Source organism: Mugil cephalus, chromosome 12 (assembly GCF_022458985.1).
Source record: "Mugil cephalus isolate CIBA_MC_2020 chromosome 12, CIBA_Mcephalus_1.1, whole genome shotgun sequence".
NCBI lineage: Eukaryota > Metazoa > Chordata > Actinopteri > Mugiliformes > Mugilidae > Mugil > Mugil cephalus.
In genome coordinates, this window is record NC_061781.1 from 15,476,595 (window position 1) to 15,498,736 (window position 22,142).

At 41.7% G+C, this 22,142-nt stretch overlaps 2 protein-coding genes across 3 annotated transcripts in view; one reads left to right on the forward strand and one right to left on the reverse strand.

Moving 5' to 3' along the window:
• Positions 1–228: 228 nt before the first annotated feature.
• Positions 229–5,448, reverse strand: LOC125018249 (claudin-10-like). Of its 2 annotated transcripts, none has more exons than XM_047602037.1 (5): positions 5,139–5,448; positions 1,496–1,657; positions 1,339–1,420; positions 1,155–1,259; positions 229–1,034 (listed from the first exon to the last, which is right to left on the reverse strand). In XM_047602037.1, exons 1-5 carry the CDS (start codon positions 5,350–5,352, stop codon positions 881–883), a joined length of 717 nt encoding a protein of 238 aa, XP_047457993.1. In that variant the 5' UTR covers positions 5,353–5,448; the 3' UTR covers positions 229–880. The 2 variants fall into 2 exon arrangements, with proteins under 2 accessions (XP_047457993.1, XP_047457992.1); XM_047602036.1 differs by lacking the exon at positions 5,139–5,448 and adding an exon at positions 2,328–2,674.
• Positions 5,449–8,706: 3,258 nt separating this feature from the next.
• Positions 8,707–22,142, forward strand: part of LOC125018248 (ATP-binding cassette sub-family C member 4-like) — a 32,512-nt gene continuing 19,076 nt past the window's right edge. Inside the window, exons 1-19 of the mRNA XM_047602035.1 lie at positions 8,707–9,002; positions 9,592–9,702; positions 10,815–10,935; positions 11,027–11,251; positions 11,344–11,433; positions 11,709–11,872; positions 11,975–12,100; positions 13,220–13,469; positions 13,563–13,670; positions 13,805–13,894; positions 14,196–14,387; positions 14,513–14,607; positions 14,683–14,769; positions 14,858–14,954; positions 15,803–16,033; positions 16,256–16,387; positions 16,551–16,588; positions 16,880–16,974; positions 17,353–17,499. Of these exons, the coding sequence (XP_047457991.1) occupies positions 8,929–9,002; positions 9,592–9,702; positions 10,815–10,935; positions 11,027–11,251; positions 11,344–11,433; positions 11,709–11,872; positions 11,975–12,100; positions 13,220–13,469; positions 13,563–13,670; positions 13,805–13,894; positions 14,196–14,387; positions 14,513–14,607; positions 14,683–14,769; positions 14,858–14,954; positions 15,803–16,033; positions 16,256–16,387; positions 16,551–16,588; positions 16,880–16,974; positions 17,353–17,499 (2,473 nt within the window). The 5' untranslated portion in view covers positions 8,707–8,928. The remainder of the gene's footprint in view (positions 9,003–9,591; positions 9,703–10,814; positions 10,936–11,026; positions 11,252–11,343; positions 11,434–11,708; positions 11,873–11,974; positions 12,101–13,219; positions 13,470–13,562; positions 13,671–13,804; positions 13,895–14,195; positions 14,388–14,512; positions 14,608–14,682; positions 14,770–14,857; positions 14,955–15,802; positions 16,034–16,255; positions 16,388–16,550; positions 16,589–16,879; positions 16,975–17,352; positions 17,500–22,142) is intronic.

The following is a 22,142-nucleotide window of genomic DNA, read 5'->3' on the forward strand; positions in this document are numbered from 1 at the left end:
CTCCAAATCACTCGGTCCCAAACTGATCATGTATCTGTGGGATGCACTGGAACAAGCCATAGGACCGTTGGGTCTTGTAGGTTGTCATCAGACACCACAGGACACCCTCAGTAGACCCTTTCTCTGATGAGTCAGAGCTGTTTTGGAGGCACAAGGGAGGTGGTCATAATGTTATGCCTGACTGGTGCAACATAATTGCCCGATAAAACATGAAACCACCAAACAGGATCTGCTCCATCTTCACTTTATTCATCTACAGTGTACAGCGTATTACAGTTTGAACTCCTTCAAGGTTGAGAAATCGAAGCTTCTCCTCTCCTACTACACATTTCACTACATTTTTTTTTTTTTGCACCTTCTTCAAGTTTGCACATTACGAAAGTAGTTAATGGTTATGTCATGTTAAACAACATAAAACGGGTGTCTGACACAGTTTTAAATATCGTCATAACAGATTAACAACAAGCTCCCGTTACATACGGTTAAATATACAACCAACAAAACCAGTGTTACGTCTTACAAAATACAACACCCTCCACTGCCGTGTATGGCGATGAAAAAAAAAATAATAATGCAAACATTGGATTAGAGGATTTTTGAAGATTCAATGCAGAGTAATTGAATCAGAAATTGTCTGCTGTGCAGGAAATACAAGCTCGCAGAGTAAACCACACCAGAAATCTTTAAATTCGTACTCCAGGAAGAGACGCGTAAATATCATAATTTAATTCCTGTTGAGCTACAAATCAATATTAGCAAATGCTGCTGTTGTTAGACAGAAACCCCCTAGTGTGCTGTTATCTGCTGTGCCTCACTATACAGCACTGTATATATTTTAAGACTCGGTGCTTTGACCAGCAGTGTTTTGTATTCACATCCCTCACACATACACGTTCTTATCAAAGTGCTGAATCCTGGAGGAGCTGCTGTAGTCTGGGGGTGGCCTCTGGTTCACAGGCTGCGCCTGCCCTCTCGGGTGGGAGGAGATATGAGACTGTGAGGCACCTTTGTAGACGTAGTTTACCTGATTGTTGCTGCAGGGAGAGAGAACACGGGTTCACCTTTGCTAAACGAAACGCATACGTGACTCAACGAAAGCGATGCACGCAGAAGTTCGGCCTTTAAAACGGCCTCCGCGCGTTACTCACGCTAACCTTTTGGTCAAAGCATCCGCGATCGAGAAGCAGAGCATGCTGCCTCCCAGAATGCAAAGAATAGAACCGGCCCAGCCGATAAAGAGAGCGGCTCCCAGCTCGTACCTAGAGACAAACAACAATGCTTAAAGATGATGCGTTTAAATGGGTTTAGGTACAAAAAACAAACTATTATGTTGCTCACTTTTGTGCCACAAACATCGGGTCAAAAAACTCTGATGTTATCCGGTGTGCATACAAGGAGCATGATGAAAGCGAGCAGAGGCCTGAGAAAAAAAGAATCAAGTGCTTAAGTAAAACCAATAAAACGTATTTTATGAAGAATGCTCATCTATGTTTACCGCTGAGGATGAAATCTACGCCGGCAAAGCAGGCGATCCTGGCTTTGCTTTTGTCACTTCCTCCGATTTTGGTGCATTTCATTCCCACGAGGGCGAACACGGAGCCGAAGAAACCCAGGCAGACGGCCGCTATCATCAGCCCTCTGCAAGCTTGGATGTAACCTGCGAACGTAAAACACCTGTTTATACATAGAGAAGTGTGTGAAGTGTGTCCCATCTGCGCACCGCAAGGTCAATGACTTGCTGACCTTGTGGTCAATTTACATCAAAAAGCGCGAAATACAATTTGTCGCAAGTGACCGTAATCGCTTTGAGGCACTCTGTGGTATTGAGATGTGATTTTTGAGGCAAATATTACCTTGGAAGTTAACCCCAGGAACTAGTCAGCCATGGCCAAAACTGCCTGAGGTTCACAGTAAATCTCCTTTATAGCTCTCAAGCTCCGAGAACCGAGGCTAAACATTGACATAGTTGGAGGTAAATGAGTTGTCTCTTGGAAACTTGCATTAGGCTTAAGGATATCTATTAGTCTTAAGTAGCAATGAGCTTCAACTTGAAATAAGATTATATATAAAAAAAGAAGCTGTGATCGAACTGCTTTGAGACACCAGGATGAGGCGGATGAATCAAAAGGTAGGTGAAAAGAACACTTTCCTACATTTCAGGTGTTTGTATCTGATTAGGCAGGGAAGTGAGCACACAAACACACACACACACACACACACACACACACACACACACACAGAAATCAAGCAAACATGACTGAACAAGAGCTTTAAAATAAAAGTCAAATCGCAGACAAATTCAGAGCGCTTGACAAAAAAGGGCTGACCATCCAGCGCCAGCATCGAGGGGAAGTCCTTGCAGTTGGAGACCCCCGTTGAATCAGTGACACAGGTTTTCCACAGATTGGACCAGTAGGTAGCTGTGGTGATGACTGTCCCATCAAGCGAGGACACCTTCCAGTAGTCCGTCGGCAGGGTGGAAGACACCAGCACCCACCCCGAGGTAGTTAAAACGAAGGCCAAAATCTCCTGAATCATGCCGCTCATACTGCAGAGAAGACTCCTCCGCGCTACCGAGGATGGCAATTTAAATCTGCGGGGCCTGAGACTGATCAACCGCTCCAATGGCCGAGGAAGGATTTCTCAAAAAATGTAGCCAAGCTCTGGACAAGTAGGTTCAATGGATAGGCTGTGATTGATAGTTAATGTGTTGTGGAACTGTTATATTCTGCAGGGAGGAGTTTGGGCAGTGCTGTATTATGGCGTTCTTCCAGCCCGTCACGTCGTACACGTCACTGTGATGGGGACAGAGGGGACTGTAGGTCTTTATGTCACTGAAGACGTTTAAAATTAATGGTTAGCAAGTGCACACACAGATTACGTATGAGTAGCTGCGTGTGTGGGTGTTTGATGTGATGGTTCCAGTGTTGAAATCGTTTTGTGAATTAGTAAAAAGCAGGATGGCATTTTTTATTTTATAAGTAAAAGCAGGATTTATACACTCAGTGTGCGTGGTGAAACATGTGCACCTCTGAGACTTTTTTTTTTTTTTTGCCAAACTAACAATTTACAATGTGATATTTTATGGGTTTATGGGCCTACTTTGAGTTATTAGTGACTTGGAAGTGGCTGTGGTACTTTCATATTCAAATTCCTGTTAAATCCTTTCTGTGGAGCACTGCTACAGTAGAGCCATTTGAGTATAAATGTCACCTTCTATCCGTCACCTTGTACCGGCACCTATGATTAATACACAACAGAAGGGCTTCAACTTCCTCGTGGGCTTAAAAAAAACAGCGTCCAGATGACTTATTAACGACTCGCTCTCGTGTCTGACCGGCCAGAAGAAGCCAACTTTCGGTTCAGAGAACAAGTCCGAATAAAAACATGGTCAGGATGTCACAAAACAGAGCCAACTGAAGTTTTATATTGTGAATTAGAGCCCCATCTGGTGGCCATAAGCTGAAGATACAACAGATACAAACCCTATGTTGATTTTCTTGTTTATTCAAGTTATGTCATTAGGAGTTATCATTTGAGGACCGTTTTCAGAATGATCACAGTTAGACACTAAAAATCTCAACAATCAGCTCCTCTGAGAAACTGCCCGAAGATCTGAAAATGAAGCCAAGTGATTCTGAGAAAATAGGGAGAAGGATATAAAAGGATATCTGAGTGCTCCCAGCTCTCAATTTCGACCATCCAAAATGCCATTAATAATGATAGTATTTTAGAAAAAGACTGAGATTAAACTGCACGTCTGCTCGGTAAGAAAAGAAAAGCAAAACCACTACGCGACTGGAAAGAAGCCGCAAGGAGGTTTAGAGTAGCTGATTCAGGAGTGGTTAAAATATACAAAGCAGCATCTGGATGAATCAGAGAATTTGTAAAAAAGCTAGAGAAATCAAAATGACCAAAGGTACAATATCAGTCCATGATCAAGACTCGGCTATTTTTATTTTTCCTTATTTTCACAGTATAGACCAAAACGTATACAAAATAAATAAATAAATACAACATGTGGGATATTATGAATAAAAAGACATTAGACTGCATTTTACATCATTTTGCAGCCATGCACTGCTTGACTTGATGGCATCTTGACACATATTTGCAGATATGTTGCCGTGAGATTTGTGAAACACCGTCCTGACTAAGGTGCAACAAATACGGCCAATATGGCAACTATTCAGCATGACCATGGAGATATTCTGCAGTAGGTTGTGCGGCAGTCAGTGCTTAAGATATTGCATGAAAAGGAGTAAGAATTAGTTCCATTAAACTTTTGCATACAACTGCCATATTAACGTTTAACGTTTGACTAACGAGATTGAAAGTGAGTAATACATTTGGTGAGACAGATCAAACTTAAGCATAATTTAGTGTCTTGTATCCTCTCGTTGCCATTTAACACCTCACTGTGCTGTAACGCCTTCAGAAAAGGGAAATTACTGACAATAGTAACCATATTCTGTCAGTACTGAAACACCCATTAAATGTGCTGTATACCTGGATGCCATAGAAACGCTCTCAGTTTGACATTTCCAACAAAAGATTACATATTTGCCACAGTTAACACATCAACCATAACCTATAACAGAATGAAAGAACCTATGTCTGCAGCCCAATTTTAATTTTACTCATAAATTAAATACATGGAAGTAGATGCACACCATGTTGGAGAAAAAAAAAAAAGCTAACACTAGATAAGATGACCGGTCATGCACATTTTTGCACATTTTTAAAACAAAGAAAGTCTTTTATTCTGAAAATATGCTGCCGGGTGTTATGTCCTATAAAATAGTTTGTCTCGATCCAAATAGCTCATTTTGACATTTTTGTCCTCCAACCTTCAATTGTTGGACCAGCACTGAATTAAATTTCCCATGCAGAGCTTGAGTTTTGAAAGAAATTGTTCAACATCACATTAGCTCCGGAACCGAGGCAACGCATTTCATTCCGCCGCAGTTAATATTACAACATTTCACGAAGCACCTGCATTCACTCAATGCCAGCCCATAAATTTGGAGCATACTCGATGTGTTACCAAGACAATTTAGTCAGTATTAAAAATACAAATATGCACACGCACCACGCAGGAGGGTGACCTTTTAGAGATTCTGCATGTGGCCGCTTACCTTCCAGCCCAAAGATGGTGTGATGTGGTCTGCAGTGCAGAGCTCCAATGGCATTTCCAGCACAGTTGTTCCACAGACCCTGGAGCACCCAGGTCGCTGTGATGACTGAGGATGCCCGGCTGGTGGCCCTCCATTCATTGGACACTGTGGCGCCGATTGTGGCCCCCAGCCCGGCCAGACCGCTGACAAACGCCAGAATCTGCAAGCCTGACATTTTGCGGTTTAAGTTTACAGTCTGTTGGCAAATTGAAGAAATGAAAAGAAATAAAATGTCCTCGGGCAGGCGAATTACACTGTGGACATGTGTTTCACTGAGATGATTAACAGACGACACATCTTGCCCCCATATCTTAGCGACAGGGGATGGACACGGGGGGCTGAATGTGAGCTAGTGAAGGAAGCATGAGCTGGCAGTTAGGCATTACTTTCATGGGAGCATGGGAAGCACTCGTCCTGTGTGTTCATGTTTTAGTCTAAAAATAATGACAGGTATCACATTAACATAAAAAATAATAAAGAAGTAATCAGTAAACCTAAAAACAGGAGACGGTGTGACAAAGTCCAGTTACTGGTTCATCTATTTCTGGACACAGTATCTGGCAACTCAATGACTAATGATTGCCAGCTCATATGTGAACATATATGTTGTTTTCCACGGTCTCTGATCGCTCCCCTGTGAAGCGTAATTTCAATGAAAATACAGTGAATTGTGATTGTAATCTACGCTGCTGAAATGTAGGCTATAGCAGTGTTTATCATAAAAATGTATCCTTTAATCCTCTAGCCTTTACAAAGTTACAGGTTATATCTAATAGCGTAATTTCTTAAGTCATCTTTTGACTAACTGTTGCAACGTCAGTAAAAAATACCAATGTGCTTGCTTAAAATTAGTTTTTCTTGTTTTCTGAAAACGTTCAAATATGTAATGTAATGTTCTGTAATGGGTCACTACAGAAATTATCACCTCATCAATGTGAAACTCCATCAAACATGGGCCTGTGGGACTGAATGCAAGTGTTGACCTTTTTGCAGTCTTCTTAAAGCAATTTCTGAAACTGCAGAATAGGATTAAACAACCAGGTAACACAGAACACAAACAGAAAGATTTTTTTTGGACACAAACCAAAAGTTTATAGTTTAAATAGTAACACTGTGACTGGTAAAACAGCAGAAATGGGGTTCAGTGTATTTTACACCAATGATGATGGAACAGATTTTCAAAATAGGAATAGAAACTGTGCGATTATTTTTTAAGTCCCTTTACTTTATCTTACCTATTCTCTCTTTGAAAAATAAACAGACAACATACTGCCCTTTCTTCTGTGACCCGAATTCAGTTGAATATTAACACGTGTCTGTGTAAAAAGTGACATCTGAACTAAACAGATGAAGACAGAGGGAAGAGCCTTCATAATAGAATTAAATGGGACTGTCTTAAGAAAGTCAAATCCAGAGTTGGGCAAGCTTTTTTATTCATTGTTATCATGAATTCCCATGACAGAATTTGGGGGAAAGGGACTGTGAGCTCTGTGCCAAGTTACATTTTGAAAGAAAATAGTTGTGTGTTGTTTATTTTCTTGTTGTAAATGACGATCCGATTGTGGTGTTTTACAAAATCACTTGTATTATTGAAAGTTTTACTCTGATACATTTACTGCGGGTTTCATACAGCACAGTCATAATTTTGTTATAAATAATTATATTGGTTAGTAATTTCCTGTTTTATTTTGAAATCTTACGAATTATGGATCCTTGTCTAAATTTACTTCCTGTTTAAGTTTTTTTTTTTTTTTTTTTTTTTTTTTTTTTTTTCCCGCCAGTTTTCTACACCACCTGTGCCTCATTATCCAATCAGTCCTTCGTATTTATTCGCCGTAAACTCCTTGCCGTCCGTTTGGTTGATAGATTGTCTCCTCTCAGCTGGTTGTGGTTGTGTATTCCTCGTGTTTTGCCTCTGTTTGTGCCTCACCTGCTCGCTCTCCTGGGTTGTTAGATACGCCACCGACTTGTTGTGTGCCACCGTCGAGCTTTCAAGTAAAAACTCTGAACGTTTTTAACTTTCACCATGCTTTCTGTGTGCTGCGCTTTGTCCTCTTTCCTGTTCTCCGGGACACGCAAAGCAGAGAAAAATAAACAGTATCTTAATAGAAATTTCTAGAATGAGCCCATTTAGTTTATTTTCCAGACGAAGCTCTTGTAAGTGTAATTGTTTTTGTTTTCCTAAAACGCAATTCTTGAAACGAATTTTTAGTTTCAGAAGAAACATGTCCTAACGTTACTTGTATTGCTATAGCAATAATGCTATGCCAACAAATGCACTTAAATTACTTATTTTTTTGCGTTTCATAGATTCTTCAGCTCTTTGTGTTGTCTCTTGTTTAAATAGCCTAATTAGTCTGTGGCTTAAACCTGCAGCTACTTGTGGATATTCAGGTAGTTTATGGTTGATATCAGTGGAGACCTTATCACGTAAATCTGGTGCTGTGAAATGGTTATTTGAGGTAAAAAAGGAAAAAGCCTGTTTTAATTTGTATATTTAAATGCTTTGTGTTCTATTTGGTTCTGATTTTGAACATATTGTTACTTACAGGAGTTTAAATGAAACCCTAGGGGCTGTGAGAAATCACCATTTAATGCAACTTTTATTCTTTGTAAACTTTATCCTCATGGCTTTTGTACAGCCAGCAGAAAAACATAGCAGGAATACAAACAGTACACATTCAATCACACAAACAGACTTCAGTCACCAATGTTCCAGGGGTAGGTCATCACACTAGGTTATTAATGAGGCCAGTGGTAGTTTTTGAATCTGTTTGTCCTAAGCTTGGGTACCATGTCCCGACGACCGGGTGGCAGAAGCCTATATTGGAGGCCAGGGGGTGATCGGGGACAGATGGGATAATTTGTGTTTTCCTGGTAGCCCTGGTTCTGTACAAAAGTGAGCTCACCAAAGTTTGACCCTGCAATTCTGCCACACATCCTCACTGTATTACTGAGCCTATTATTGTCTTTGACAGCAAAAGACCCAAAACCAGCAGATAAAAGAATGTTAATGCAGACTCAAAGAAACAGGAGAAAAACATCCTCATAAAAGTGGTGTCTACATTAAAACTTGATGTTGGTGAGCCTATGTGCAAAGCGCATCATAACAACCTGCAAAGCTACACATCCTGTCATTTATTTTCTGGCAAGTTCTCAAATGGCTGGAAATTTGTTTTGGAAATTAATGAATACCTGTGTGTGTGTGTTCTGAAAACCTGCTACAACATATCTCCATCAGAAAGGAAGTGGACATGAATTATGAACTGTCCTTTTGAATTTGTCAACAAAAAAAAATATGATTTTGGGATCAATTTGATTAGACACTAGGGATTATCAATGTTTATGATTTGAAATGCTTTTCAGACCAAACGTTCTTATTTAGATGTTGCATATTGGAGCAAATAATTGAGCAGTACACTACGTTAAAGCGTATAACATATAAATATCCTACAGCTCCACCAGGTGCCTGGATTGACGCCAGTTAAGAGGACATGAAGAAGTTTGGGGTGTCATGGAGACTTGTGTCAGCCAATCCCTGCGCGGTGGGCGGGGTTACGCGGCGCTGCGCTCACTTTCCAGACAAACCGGCTCCCCGTGGTAATCCTTGCGCTGGATGACGGTAGGTGTAATATTGACAGGCGCTGAGAGGTCACAGCAGCTGTTCCCCTCTCTGCTGTCCTCCCCTTAGCGTTTATCGATAGCCCGCAAAGAAAGTCCGCAGGTCCCTCTTTAACTGCCGGGAGGAGGCATGGAACCTCTGCGGAAGGAGGCGAAGGATAATCCGTCGGCTTCAGCTAATCTGCTCTCCAAGATTTTCTTCTGGTAAGAAAAGCGGCCTCACACCGACAGCTTTGTGTGACATTAACTGAATGGACGGAGAGCTCTCGTGTGTGATAGTTTGTGTCCACTCAAAGAGGCCCTGTCCCTGCGTGTGATGGCAGGTAGCTGCTGAGCATCCATGGACCTCACTGCTGCCACATAAGGGAGAGCCCAGGCTCTTTAGAATAAGTTCACAATAGTCTCATGTGATAATAAAGTCATTCCAGTTTAGATGTGTAGTGCAGAAAAGTGGAACTAGCAATAAACCAGCGCGCAAATATTTCTGTGGAACCAAGTATGAAAAAGTTAGTCCAATACTTTGTTTTTAAATTGTATTATTTTTGTGAGATATGTTTATGCTTTGAGATTATCGCATTGCTGCAGACATGTTAACATTTTAATGCACAAGGCTTCTGTTTATGTACAACAGTTTATGTCACTGTGGTGTAACTGGGATGATCTAATGGAGTAAGAAGTACCACTATATACTGGAATATCTAAAAACTGTATATATCTACATGACTAGATGCTTTGTCACTTATACGTTTCTAAGAGCGGGTAGTTTCAGTAACCACTGTTAACTGTTATGTAGCTGGCTCAATCCCTTGTTTCGAGTTGGGTACAAGAGGAAGCTGGAAGAAGATGACATGTATAAAGTTCTCCCGGGGGATGCATCCGACCGACTTGGAGATGAACTACAGTGGTGAGGCTTTTCATTTAGTTTTATGTTAGGACAAATTAAACTACCAATTTTGTAGCATTGTTTTGATTCCTTTACAGTGAGTCCCCCTAATGGTCACAAAGTATTGATGAAATAGTTACACCTTCATAATCTAACTAATCTGTTGGTGTCAACCAGGCCCTTAAGGCCCTCTTTACCTTGACAGGCTCACTTCCCTGCTGCTCTTCACTTTCAGCCAGATGTTTAGAAGAGAAAAAACACAAACCACATATAGCAATATCCAAAATGTTACTGAGCATGCACCGATCAGGCATAACATTATGACCACTTCGTTATGTTGTGTAGTTCTCCCTTGTTCCTCCAAATTCATCAGAGAATGGAGATGGGCCTTCTGAGCATGTCCTGTGGTGTCTAGCAACAGAATGTTGTTAGTGGGGGGAGTTAGCACTTTGATGTACCCCTGAACAAATAATAGCGAATAGATTATTTGGAGTTCAAGGTTCCACTCACTACTTCACCTTGAACTACTATATGCTGAAGCAAGAGCTTCACACTCACAACTGGCCACAGTCATATTGAAATGACCCTCTTTTCCACTGGGAGGAAATCCAAGTGTGTAGTTAACCAATGCTGGGCACCTCTCAACATCTGAGTTTGGCCTCAGAGTTGGCATTGTCCTTGGAAGTGTGCCCATCTATATTTAGACATTCAAACTCTCACATGAGAGCAGGCTTCTCCCTAACACTAACTCTTGTACGAGCTTCCCCTCAGGAGTCACTTGAAAGTTTGGGTTGGCATAAAGGCAAGCTTGTTCAGACTGAGCACTTGACTACAATGCAGACTAAACTTTCTATTCCTTTGAGCTTATTCTTATTCATACTTTCAGAGGTTGAACGTCACTGTGAACTCCCTAAATGTGGTTTTGGAGACTTATTTTCTAAGAGGTGCTACTTTGTTGGGGAGGCGCACAACTGTCTGTTGTGTCACACAACTTAACTGTTTTTGTGAAGTTTTTCTAGAAATGTTTCCTAGGGTTTGCTCCTTTGTTATTTTGGAACATAACAGTGTATTACTGTGACATACACTAGTTACCAAAAACTTCCTAACACTGACATGTGCCTTTTCTTTCAAAGGTACTGGAATCAAGAAGTTCAACAGGCAGCGAAAGATCGGCGGCCACCCGAACTTACCCGAGCTCTCATCCAGTGCTACTGGAAGTCATACTCACTGATAGGAATATACATTTTTTTTCAGGTAAAGTCACATAAACAAAATTACATATCTACAGCTATGTCACATATTAAAAAAAAAGTTCAAATATGTTTTACGTTCCCTCTTCTGATAGGAAATTATCAAAGTCGTTCAGCCTGTGCTGCTTGGGAAGCTGATTGAGTACTTTGAGAGTCAGGACTCTGGGAACCCGGTCTCAGTTAACGAGGCTTACGGCTACGCAGCAGGCATCATGGTGTCCACCTTCAGCCTGTCCGTTCTACATCACCTCTATTTCTACCTCGTCCAACGAGCAGGCATGAAGATTCGTGTGGCCATGTGCCACATGATCTATAGGAAGGTCGGTCATCATGATATGTGTCAACATCCGTCAGATCCCTCTGTTTACATACAATACTGTTGAACATGTTAACTTTATTTTGTTCTGCAAAGGCTCTCTGTCTTAACAACACAGCGATGGCCCAAACCACCACAGGGCAGATTGTGAACCTCTTATCCAATGATGTCAACAAATTTGATGAGGTGATTTCATGATTTTTCTTTAGAATGGCATCATCTTGCCAATTGTTGCCATTATTTTTCACCTTATATCTACAACACTGAAGGTAGGCTAAAGAAATAGAAACATCGTTTATAACCCTTGGAAAGATGGGCAGGATTTATTGTGCAAGACTCAATTATTATTTTACAACAACAGTTGTACCTAATAAATTGCAAACACTTATGATTGACATTAACATTCATAATATCACACATACTTGACCCGTGCAATATTTTTCTGCATCATTTTCTGACAGGTGACCTTATACTTGCACTTCTTGTGGGTGGGCCCTCTCCAAGCGGTATCCGTCATATTATTGTTGATGTATGCGATCGGCCCATCATGTCTTGCTGGGATGGCTGTCTTCTTCATTCTGATGCCAGTGCAGACCATGTTTGGACGCCTGTTCTCAAGCCTCAGGTTTGTAGTCACCCGTCAACTTCATCAAATGCAGACGTACAGTATCGTTTCCATCTTTGTTGGACTTGCTCCGATTGCTGCAGTTTGTGTCTTCTGTTTTAGGGATGAAACAGCAGTGTTGACAGATGAGAGAATTCGCACAATGAATGAAGTCATTTCTGGGATCCGAGTTATAAAGATGTACGGCTGGGAGAAGCCCTTTGGTGCACTGGTGGATGAGGTCAGAAGGTATGGCAGATCTAATTTTGCATAGATCCAGCAGTTTGTGTTTTTTTCTAATCATGATAAAGCTTAATAATATTGGAATGAAAAAGTGTTTGCCCCTTCCTGATTTATCTTATTTGCATGTTTGTCACACCTTAATGTTTCAGATAATCAAACTAATTTAAATATAACACAAGTAAACACAAGATGCAGTTTGTAAATGAATGATTTTAATATTAAGAGGAAAAGTCCAAACCTACATTAAAACAAAACACTGGTTTATCACACCTGAGTTCAATTTCTCTAGCCACACTCAGGCCTGATTACTGTTCTTAAACAAGAAATCAGTTAAATAGGACTAGTCTGACAAAGTGAAGTAGACTTAAGGATCCTCAAAAGCCAGACATCATGCTAAGATCCAATGAAATTCAGGAACAAATAATAAAGTAATTGAGATCTATCAGTCTGGAAAAGGTTATAAAGCCATTTCTAAAGCTTTGGGACTCCAGCAAACCACAGTGAGAGCAGCAACAACTCATCCAAGAGGTCACAAAAGAGCCCACAACAACATCCAAATAATGCACAGCAGCATAAATACACATAAAACAAATGAATAGAAACATTATCGAGTCGTCGATGCCCGAACCACCTCAGCTGACTCCTCTCGATATGAAGGAGCAGCGGTTCTACTTCGAGCTCCTCCCAAGTGTCCGAGCTCCTAACCCTATCTCTAAGGCTGAGCCCGCCCACTCTGCATCAGCCTTCTCCAGATCCACAGACCACAAATCACCATTCCCCCCCCAGCACCGTAGCGAGGGTAAAGAGCTGGTCCATGGTTCCATGCCAGGAACAAAAAGCGCATTGTTCCTCCTCGATATCTGAGGTTCATCTATTGATCCGACCCTCTTTTCCAGCATCCTGGCGTAGACTTTCCCAGGGAAACTGAGGAGTGTGATCCCCTGTAGTTGGAATGCATCCTCTAGTCCCCTTTCTTAAAGAAGGGGACCAATAAAACATTATTGCACGATGTCTCATTTTATTTTATGGTTATCGTAGCTGTAATCAGTCAAAAATAGATCATTTTATTATAAAACCATCTAACATGTAAAACTAGATTTAATAACATATTTTGTTTTGTTACAGAATGGAAATCTCCAAGATCATGAAAAGCTCTTACCTGCGTGGCCTCAACATGGCGTCGTTTTTCATGGCCAGCAAGGTCATCATCTTCGTGACCATCTGCGTTTACGTACTGACAGGAAACGAGCTGTCTGCTAGCAGAGTGTTCATGGCTGTTTCCCTCTACGGGGCGGTCAGACTCACCATCACGCTCTTTTTTCCCTATGCCATAGAGAAGATCTCCGAGTGTCTCATCAGCATCCGGAGGATAAAGGTTATTACATCAGGCAGAGGCTTTATTTACAATAAATATGGGTGTTGAGTTATATAAAAAATGTGTTCTATTTTACATGTGTTCTACTTTAAGAAATTTCTTCTGCTGGATGAAGTTGCTCCTCATCATCTTGGACTTCCTGTGACAGAGAAGAAGGACTGTATAGTGAAGGTTCAGGATTTAATATGCTACTGGGATAAGGTTAGATGTATTCTTAAATATCCGTCATGTGCAATCTCTGTACCCCTCGCTGGAGGCTCTGGGCCAATTTTGTGGGATTGAACTATATAAGACTTTACATGACTGTGTCCCAGTTATTTTACTTTGTCTTACAGCGTTTTGAAGTTCCAACTTTACAGAACGTGTCTTTCACAGTGAGACCCGAGCAACTCCTGGCAGTAATCGGACCTGTTGGAGCTGGAAAGGTCAGGTCTGTTCTCTAGTCTCAGGTTTAGTCATGCACTTTAAGTACTTTGCTTACTGAACAGTAATTGTATTTAACACCAGGTTCAAAGTAGCCTGCCAGTCTCTGAAGGTTACTTAGGACACAAACACAGATGACAGTTTACTGGGAGTGGGGTTTTGCATAGCTATATTCATAGTGATGTTTATGCTAAGCTAAGCTAAATGCTTTCAGACTATAGTTCCATTGTGACTTCCAGTGGTTTTGACGATCAACAAGTCAAAATTGTCGTTTGAATCTATATTTCTGTTTGTCTGTGCCAGTCCTCTCTCCTCAGTGCCATACTGGGAGAGCTGAGTCATGAAAGCGGTGTGGTCAAAGTCAAAGGAGACCTGACCTACACATCTCAGCAGCCCTGGATTTTACATGGGACAATTCGAAGCAACATCCTATTTGGCAAAGAGCTCAACCCCAAGAAATATGATCGAGTTCTGAGAGCCTGCGCCCTTAAGAGAGTGAGAGTTCCCTTTTATCATGCGCCTGCTGTATTTTCATTCTGTGTAGTTGAATTATTGGTTTTAGCTCATCTGGGTCGTAGTGAATGTGAATATCTAGTAAAGTTATATTGGCTGCTGCCCAGGACTTGGATTTGTTGCCGGGTGGTGACTTGGCAATGGTTGGAGACAGAGGGGCAAACCTCAGCGGAGGACAGAAGGCGAGGGTCAGCTTAGCAAGGTGTGATGAATAACAGTACGGTAATACACTTATTTCTTTGTAACCGAGATAACCTCAACATATTTGTATTTTTAGAGCAGTGTATCACGATGCAGATATCTACCTGCTGGACGACCCGCTCAGTGCTGTGGATGCCGAGGTGGGCCGGCACCTCTTTGAAGAGTAAGTCCTGTTACCAACGTCTCATCAATAAAAAGAATAAAAACAGAAATCTGCTATTTTTTTCTACACAAATATTATTTCTCACCAGGTGCATTTGTGGACTGTTAAAGAAGAAGCCTCGTGTCCTGGTGACTCATCAGCTACAGTATCTCAAGGCTGCAGATCACATTATTGTCTTAAAGGAGGTAAGTGAATGTGTGTTTGCTAGTCAAATAAATGTGGTCAGAAAAAAATATTTTCCTTATTAAAAAATAATAATAATAAAATACAGTATTCTAGACTATAATTCTGTTTTTGCGCCAAAAAATGCTGTTGAAGTATTTTCATTTATGAACAAACACACAGTTTACAGCCACTGCATTGTAGCATTTCTTATGTCCACTTTGCTATTTCTCAGTACAGGAACGTCCACGCAATTATTCAAAAAACTAACAAAACACATCCCTGCCACCCACATAATTAGGTACGCTTTATTAGTATCGGGCTGCTCTAATTCTCTGTGGCATAGATTCTACAAGGTGCTGGAATAATTCCTGGCATTTCAGCAGCACCATTATGCTTTAAGTCTCCTGTTTCTCCATATTCTATCAATTATATGCGAATGAAAGATGTGGCAACTGTGGAGGCCGTTTGAGTAGTGAACTCACTGATAATATGAAGGCTGTGGTGAGGAGTGTTATCCTACAATGTGGTTGTAAAGGGACAAGAAAAGATCCTCCTTTAACTCCAGTAAAACACCATCCCAAGGAGGAAATGTTAATAAAAGGGAGTGTCGTGCAGAAATGGACCAACAATAACTAGTTCTTCCTAATCTATTGTTTATTTTTGAGTAGGGCTGTGTTTAGTGTAGCTTTAGTTTCCTGTTCGTTGCTGAACATCAGGATTTGAATTTCTGTAGATGTTGGCATTTCTATACATACTTGCATAGAAATAACAAATGCAGCACCTATAACTCATGTCATATTAGTTGAACAGTATGTCACCTACAGATGCTGAAGCTTCTATGGCTGTTGTATATTCGTCTCTCTGTCAGGGCCAGATGGTGGCTCAGGGGACCTACAGTGAATTGCAGGGCTCCGGACTAGATTTCACCTCCCTGCTTAAAGAGGATAATGACCAGGAAGAGGAGAGGCAAACCACTACCCCCATCCCTGGCACTGTCTCCTGCTTCCCCCACGCACTCTCTGACAACTCAATGTCCTCTATGTCCTCCCTTGCCTCCTCTCGGTACTCTTTGATTGAGGCACATCAGCCACATGCAGAGGTATGTTTCTGTCATTATTCATAAAAACTTAAATATAATTGCTAAAAGCAGATTATTGAATTAATACATATAAAAAGCCTAAAAAGTCTGGAGATAAATGCTTGTTGTGCAGCCTTTCAACCACTAGAGAGCAGAAGATACTCACCTTTTCAGTGCTGTTCATTACAGACAGATTTGAAGTGCTGCTGGATGACTGGCATTGACACTAGTGTCTATCTGTAGGTAGTGCAACCAACAGAAGAGGAAAGCCGCTTAGAAGGAAACGTCGGCCTGCATATATATGTGAAATATTTCCTTGCAGGCGCCAACTTCCTGGTGCTCTTGGTCCTCCTTTTACTCAATGTAGTAGCACATGTGAGTTAATTCTTTTCAATTCATATGTTGTGTATTTTTGTAGCATAAAACAATGTGAAATTAATCTTAAGTGAATTTTGTGTAAAATTAAATGATCTAGTCAGTTTTCTTTTCCTTGCGTTGATGTTTGATTTAATAAATAATATTTGTGTGTCTCGTTTAGGTCACGTTTGTTCTGCAGGACTGGTGGCTTGCATGCTGGTGAGATTTGCTTTTCTTACTCCCTGTGAAAAATGTGAATCCTTGAGAAAAGAAAATATAAAATTTTTAAGCCAAACTGCCACATATTCTCAGACTGAAAATGGTTGATGATTTTATAGAAGACAAGTGAATCTAACTGTTTTTCTTGACATTGTCTGTCACTTGTTGAAACTGACCTTGTACTTCAGGATAGGGGTAAGGTGTTTTGTATTGTGTCATCGCGTTGCAGCTTTCTTTGTTCGTTTAGTTTATTTGTCCTTGTGGATTTTTGTGTCTTTTGTGACTGAACAGGGCCTCTGAACAGAAGCACATCGGTGTGACAGAGCACCTCAATGGCAGCTTCCCTCGGCAGCTGGACCTTGACCTGTACCTAGGTGTTTACGCAGGTGAAGCTCACTGAGCGCGCATTGCATCTTGTGTACTGTTGGGGCTCTGAATACGGCAGTCATTCAATGAACTGATCCACAGTTCTTTGGCTGTGACCCAAGGCCTTCAAGGCCCAGTGTATGTGTATTTGGGCCTCAGCTGTACAGGGAGATAGCAGTGCATTTCTTATTCTCTGCTGTTGGATTGCTCTGATTGTCTCCTTGTGACTCTCAGCCTCTTCACTCTTTCAGGCTCAGTATTCAGTCATAAAGCAGCATCCAACAGTAAAAAGATAAAGTGGACCATATCTGTCATACAATATGCCTAAGAGGTTCGCCATGTGTAAAAGCTACAAGCGTAGCATTATTCACGGCCATGTCTCTCTGTGTTTTTGTCAGGTTTAACAGCTTCTTCAGTTGTATTTGGCTTCATCCGCAGCTTGGTTTTCTTCAACGTCCTGGTGAGCTCGGCCCAAACCCTACACAACAACATGTTTAACGCCATCCTCCGGACCTCCATACACTTTTTCGACGTCAACCCGATTGGTAAGAGGCTCACAAGCTTATCAAGTTCCACATTTAATAGCTAAGCTCATATTTATATAATCGTTATACAGATATGATAAAATGAATATGAGATGTTAACATCCAGGTGAACCAGCTGCAAGAGTGGTTGTTTCACCACTAGAGAGCAGAATGTTACTTGCTTCGTGACATGTTTTGATTCCCCCACAACCATCGAAATGCTTTCCCCTTAGTTTGTCATGAGCATCAAGTTCAGCATGATAAATTATATTTTTAATTTTTTATATTTTTTTTGTTTTGTTCAAAGATTTTAAAATAGTGAAATGTGCCTTCACTGAAAATAAATCAAATAACTGATAGAAATCCCTGAACCTTAAATGTATAATAATGAAGAAATTCAGTTTATAGGGTTTAAAATTTGACAGTGAATCAGCTGACATCATTAAAGTCAGTGCCGGTAGTAAAATCAGTGCAACCAAGATATCGGTTCAGTGTAACAGCTTGTAATATGACATAATATTTAGCCATAATGCATTTAAAATGAGCAAAGAGTACTTTTTTTTTTTTTTTTGCTATAAGCCCATAAAAAAAAAAGCAAACAATGAGACTGAATAAGTACTGTTTGCAGTAGATCTTGGACAATGTTGTGTTTGGATTTTAGAGCTGTGTAAATACAGACGTATTTGATTTGCTCGCTGTATCAGAAATTCCGATTATTTCATTAGCTGTGCGGGCTGGAGCTGCGGGGTCAGTGGAGTGAGCAGATGGACATGATTTTAAAAGTGAGCAAACACTTCAAATACGTCTCAGGGAGTGCTGCTGTGTGTTTTTTTTTTCCCCCTGCAGCACACAGTTACCTCGCTGTTTAAAACAGAAACAAATAAAGCTGGGAGAAGATGGAGCAAGATTTAATTTATTACCAGATGTGTTTTTTTTTTTTCTCGATATCTAATCCCTGCAATTTTCTTGTAGTAATTGAACACCTTTTTTAATTAGGTGAAATAATGTCACTACAATCTGTCATTCACATCCAAAGTCAACTGTCAAGTGCCCCACTTTGATAACTTTAATTTTTCTGGAGCATTGTTCACCTGTCAGCAGATAATTACTCAGCCTAATCTCTTCATAGTGACATGCGTGTACAACACAATCAGCTCGGGTGGGAATTCTCAACAAGAAGGAAACTTGTATCTGTATAATGAGTCATAATAAGCTGCTAACACAAGTCTAAATATGATTTGAGGGTGTTCGGGAGCTTGCGGTTTCTACTGGCACTAGAAGTGGGTGTAGCGATAAAGCTTTCCTTTGCAAAACTGTGTTTGGAGCAAACACCACTTTTGTTTCTCCTGCTGCCGTTGTGTTGTGCACTGGGACTACCTGGCAGCTTATCTGGGTGTGCCGTGCTTGGTAATCTATGCTCAGGAGGAGAACAAACACTTTGAATAATGTAATAATCTGTTTAATAGTGCAGCAAAGGAGAGACTTAACAGACACTGCTATCTGATTGCTGTTGTGCTGCTATCAGTAACCATTGTGTGACCAGTCCAGTCATTACAGCTCGGCCTCCAAAGCTGGCAAACAGTGTTGTGTTTGACTGGATTTGTAGACGACTGTCCCGGAGTCTGTGTTTCTTTTGACGTTTGTGCATTCACTGGTAGATTAGCTGTGAATGTGGCCATATAATATATACAATATAAATAAATTCCACATATTCTCATTGTTTTTTTTTTTATCATTCTTCTTCTGCTCTGTATTTTCCAATCTATTCCTCCTTTTGAGTAAAGTCTTACAGAGAACAACAGCACAAAGGCAGCTGTCGTCACATCTACCGGATTCTCTTCACCGTCTTTAAAGCTTTTCTTCTGTCTAAACATTTTTTCCCCTTCACACAACAACAGCCACTTCCATCACAGCTTCCGCATCCGCAACTGTCTTGCCATTCGAGTGAGCAATTTGTAACCGTGTGCCCCATGCGCTGTTAAGGATTTGACAACTGTTTACATGTGTAAGTGATAGGTGTGCCACTGCTGTTGAACAGGCCCAGTGTTTGATAGCCGTCCTCAGAGTTAAAGGTTACCATTTCAAGCGTCACTGCACAAAGGTCTTATTTGTTATGCTGTGAATGTGGTTTATAACAATAGAGTACAGCTGTGGTGAATTATGATTGATGGAGAGGTATTGAAGCTCTTCTGTATCTGTCACTGAATGCCTCTGCGCCGTTTGACACATTTGTCTGTGTTATCTGTTGCGCTGTGTGGAGATAGATGATTTCCAAGTTGTCGCCTTTGCTGATTAAAACCTTTACATATTTTAACAATGCCGTTTGATATGTTTCGAGATAACCCGATGAAGACGATAAAAACGCGAGCGGCCGTTTCTCACGTGAATTTATTTCACTTTTAAACGAGCGCAATTTTGGTGACGTGTTTAGACGTTTGACAGCTGTTCAGTTAGAGCGGCAGAGACAGCGGTGGACGTGTTGAGCTGATGTTGATCCCTGTAATTTAGTGTCATTGAGTGGGCTAATCCCCTCAGAGACTGCAGGCCAAGGCTTCAGCTCATCAGCACAGTCAAGGAGTGGAGTTTCAGTCAACACACACACACACACACACACACACACACACACACATCTACCGTCCTCTTTTCACATCAGCATAGTGGGCCGTCTCAGAGCTAGGTGTCACTCAGTTTATGTTGACGCAGGGAGCATTAGATCTTCTGTAGTCACTGATGTGAGATTCTAATTGTGTCTACAGAGGCAATGTTTTTAATGTCTGTATTTCAGGGCTGGAATGCAAGAGTGTTAAGAGTGAAGGGAACGAAGTACTGCAGAGAGGATGATGATATCGAGGTGTGTAAATTGAATGTGGAGATGGAGCCTTGTGTGTGTGTGCAGTATGGCTGATAGGGCTCCCCCTCGCTCGGCACTTCCACTATTTAATTGCATGAAAGGGAAGGAGAGGAGATTGCAGGAGCCTGGCGGTGTGAGCGAAGAGAATGGATTTAGAATGTATTAGTATTGGCAGCAAGGCGCCGGCGGTGGGAGGCTGCCCCAGGCCTCTGGGCCCTTCATGGAAGTGCAGGTGAGCTGTGCCACCTCCAGCCTTGGCAGCCCCCTCCCCAGTATTCCTTCATTATCGCACTTGCCTCACTGAAAGGCTCTTCCAACTGCACTGGGGCCCACACATGGAGCGGCTCTGAGTCGTCCCCTTATCTTGATGTTTACAGGGAACAGCGATTTGCCACACGCCTTGCTCTAGTCGGACCCCACTGTTCCACTTCTTTAAGAGTGATTGGGGGCCCTGCTCACCTAATATCTCCACCTAAGAGGCCACCTTAGTTGGGAGGGCTTGATATTTCCTGAGCCTGAAAAGTGGTGCAAATCACCCCTGGAGTCCTAAAGCATGAGAAATTGTTTGATACTAATGCTGCTGATATCCTGAAACGTCTATACCCCTCTGTACACAATAGGTGATATTGTTGACAACCACCCAGAGTGATTGAAGCCATTGTCCCATGCCGATCTTACCTCATAGGCATTTCCATGCAGTGAATGTCTTTGTGTAACTGCATCACTGTAATGTATCCCCTCTATGGTCTGTGCAAGATGGAGATGGGTCTTTACTTCATTCCCTCTGAAACTGTTAACTGAGCCGCTTGTCAAACAGCTGATAGCTGAGTGATGTTCTCTGCTCTAACACCCTCCAACCATGGTATGATGTAACCCGCAGAAACCTATCCTTTTCTTACCAGCATTGTTTGTCAGATATGCATGAATTTGGGTCATCTATGGCTTAGACAGTAAAATAACATCAAATATTATTGAATCTTTCCACAAACACAGTTTGATAAGTACGCCCCCCATTCTCAGTCCAAAGCGCCGATATTTTACAGCGGTGTAGTAGCAGCTCTACCCCTTCGCTTGAACCCTCCCCTCGGGATGTCTGTATGCTAAAGGGGCACTCATACTGTGAATAAGATTAGTCTGCCTCCAAGTGTACAACATGCTTACGCCACTTGACTTTGAATCAGTGCTGATTTGGAGCATTGCTGGGTTGTTGCGGGGAATAATGCTCTGGCTGGGTTTATGCAATGGCTGTTATGGGGAGCCCGGCCTCGTCTGCATGCATGTTTTTAGGCGGGTGCGGCATTTTGGATAAAGCTGTAAGCTGCTTACGGCCGTGGAGAGAGGTGATTACAGGGCCCACCTCTGTAGCACCGACTCTGAGGCTGGGAGGCAACTTCTAGGTCAGCGGTGCGATGGCTCCAACCTGCCTCCAGAGCTCCATACCACCACATTCTGCCAATAGGCCGCTCAGCTGTTCCTCCCTCTCTGTCCCACCACGTTTCATGCCCTATTCTGAGGGCCCAGACGAACTCATCTGCATTCTCACATTGTTAGTTTCTCTTTATCTAGAGTTTGGCCCTAAATTAGTGCGCGCTGTTTTATTTGCATTCTCCTCCTTCAATGTGCCATGGAGAGAAACAATTGGCTTCTCGAGTACATTTTGACAGGAGAAATAAATGCTTGTCAACAGGCGGCGCATCCGCAACTTGTTTTGTGCCGCTTAATGTAAGTCCACCTCTCGCTGCGGCTATGCTGGCACCACTCTGCTGTTTGTTTTCTGCCTCTGAGAGGACTTCCTTCAGGGACAGAGATAGTA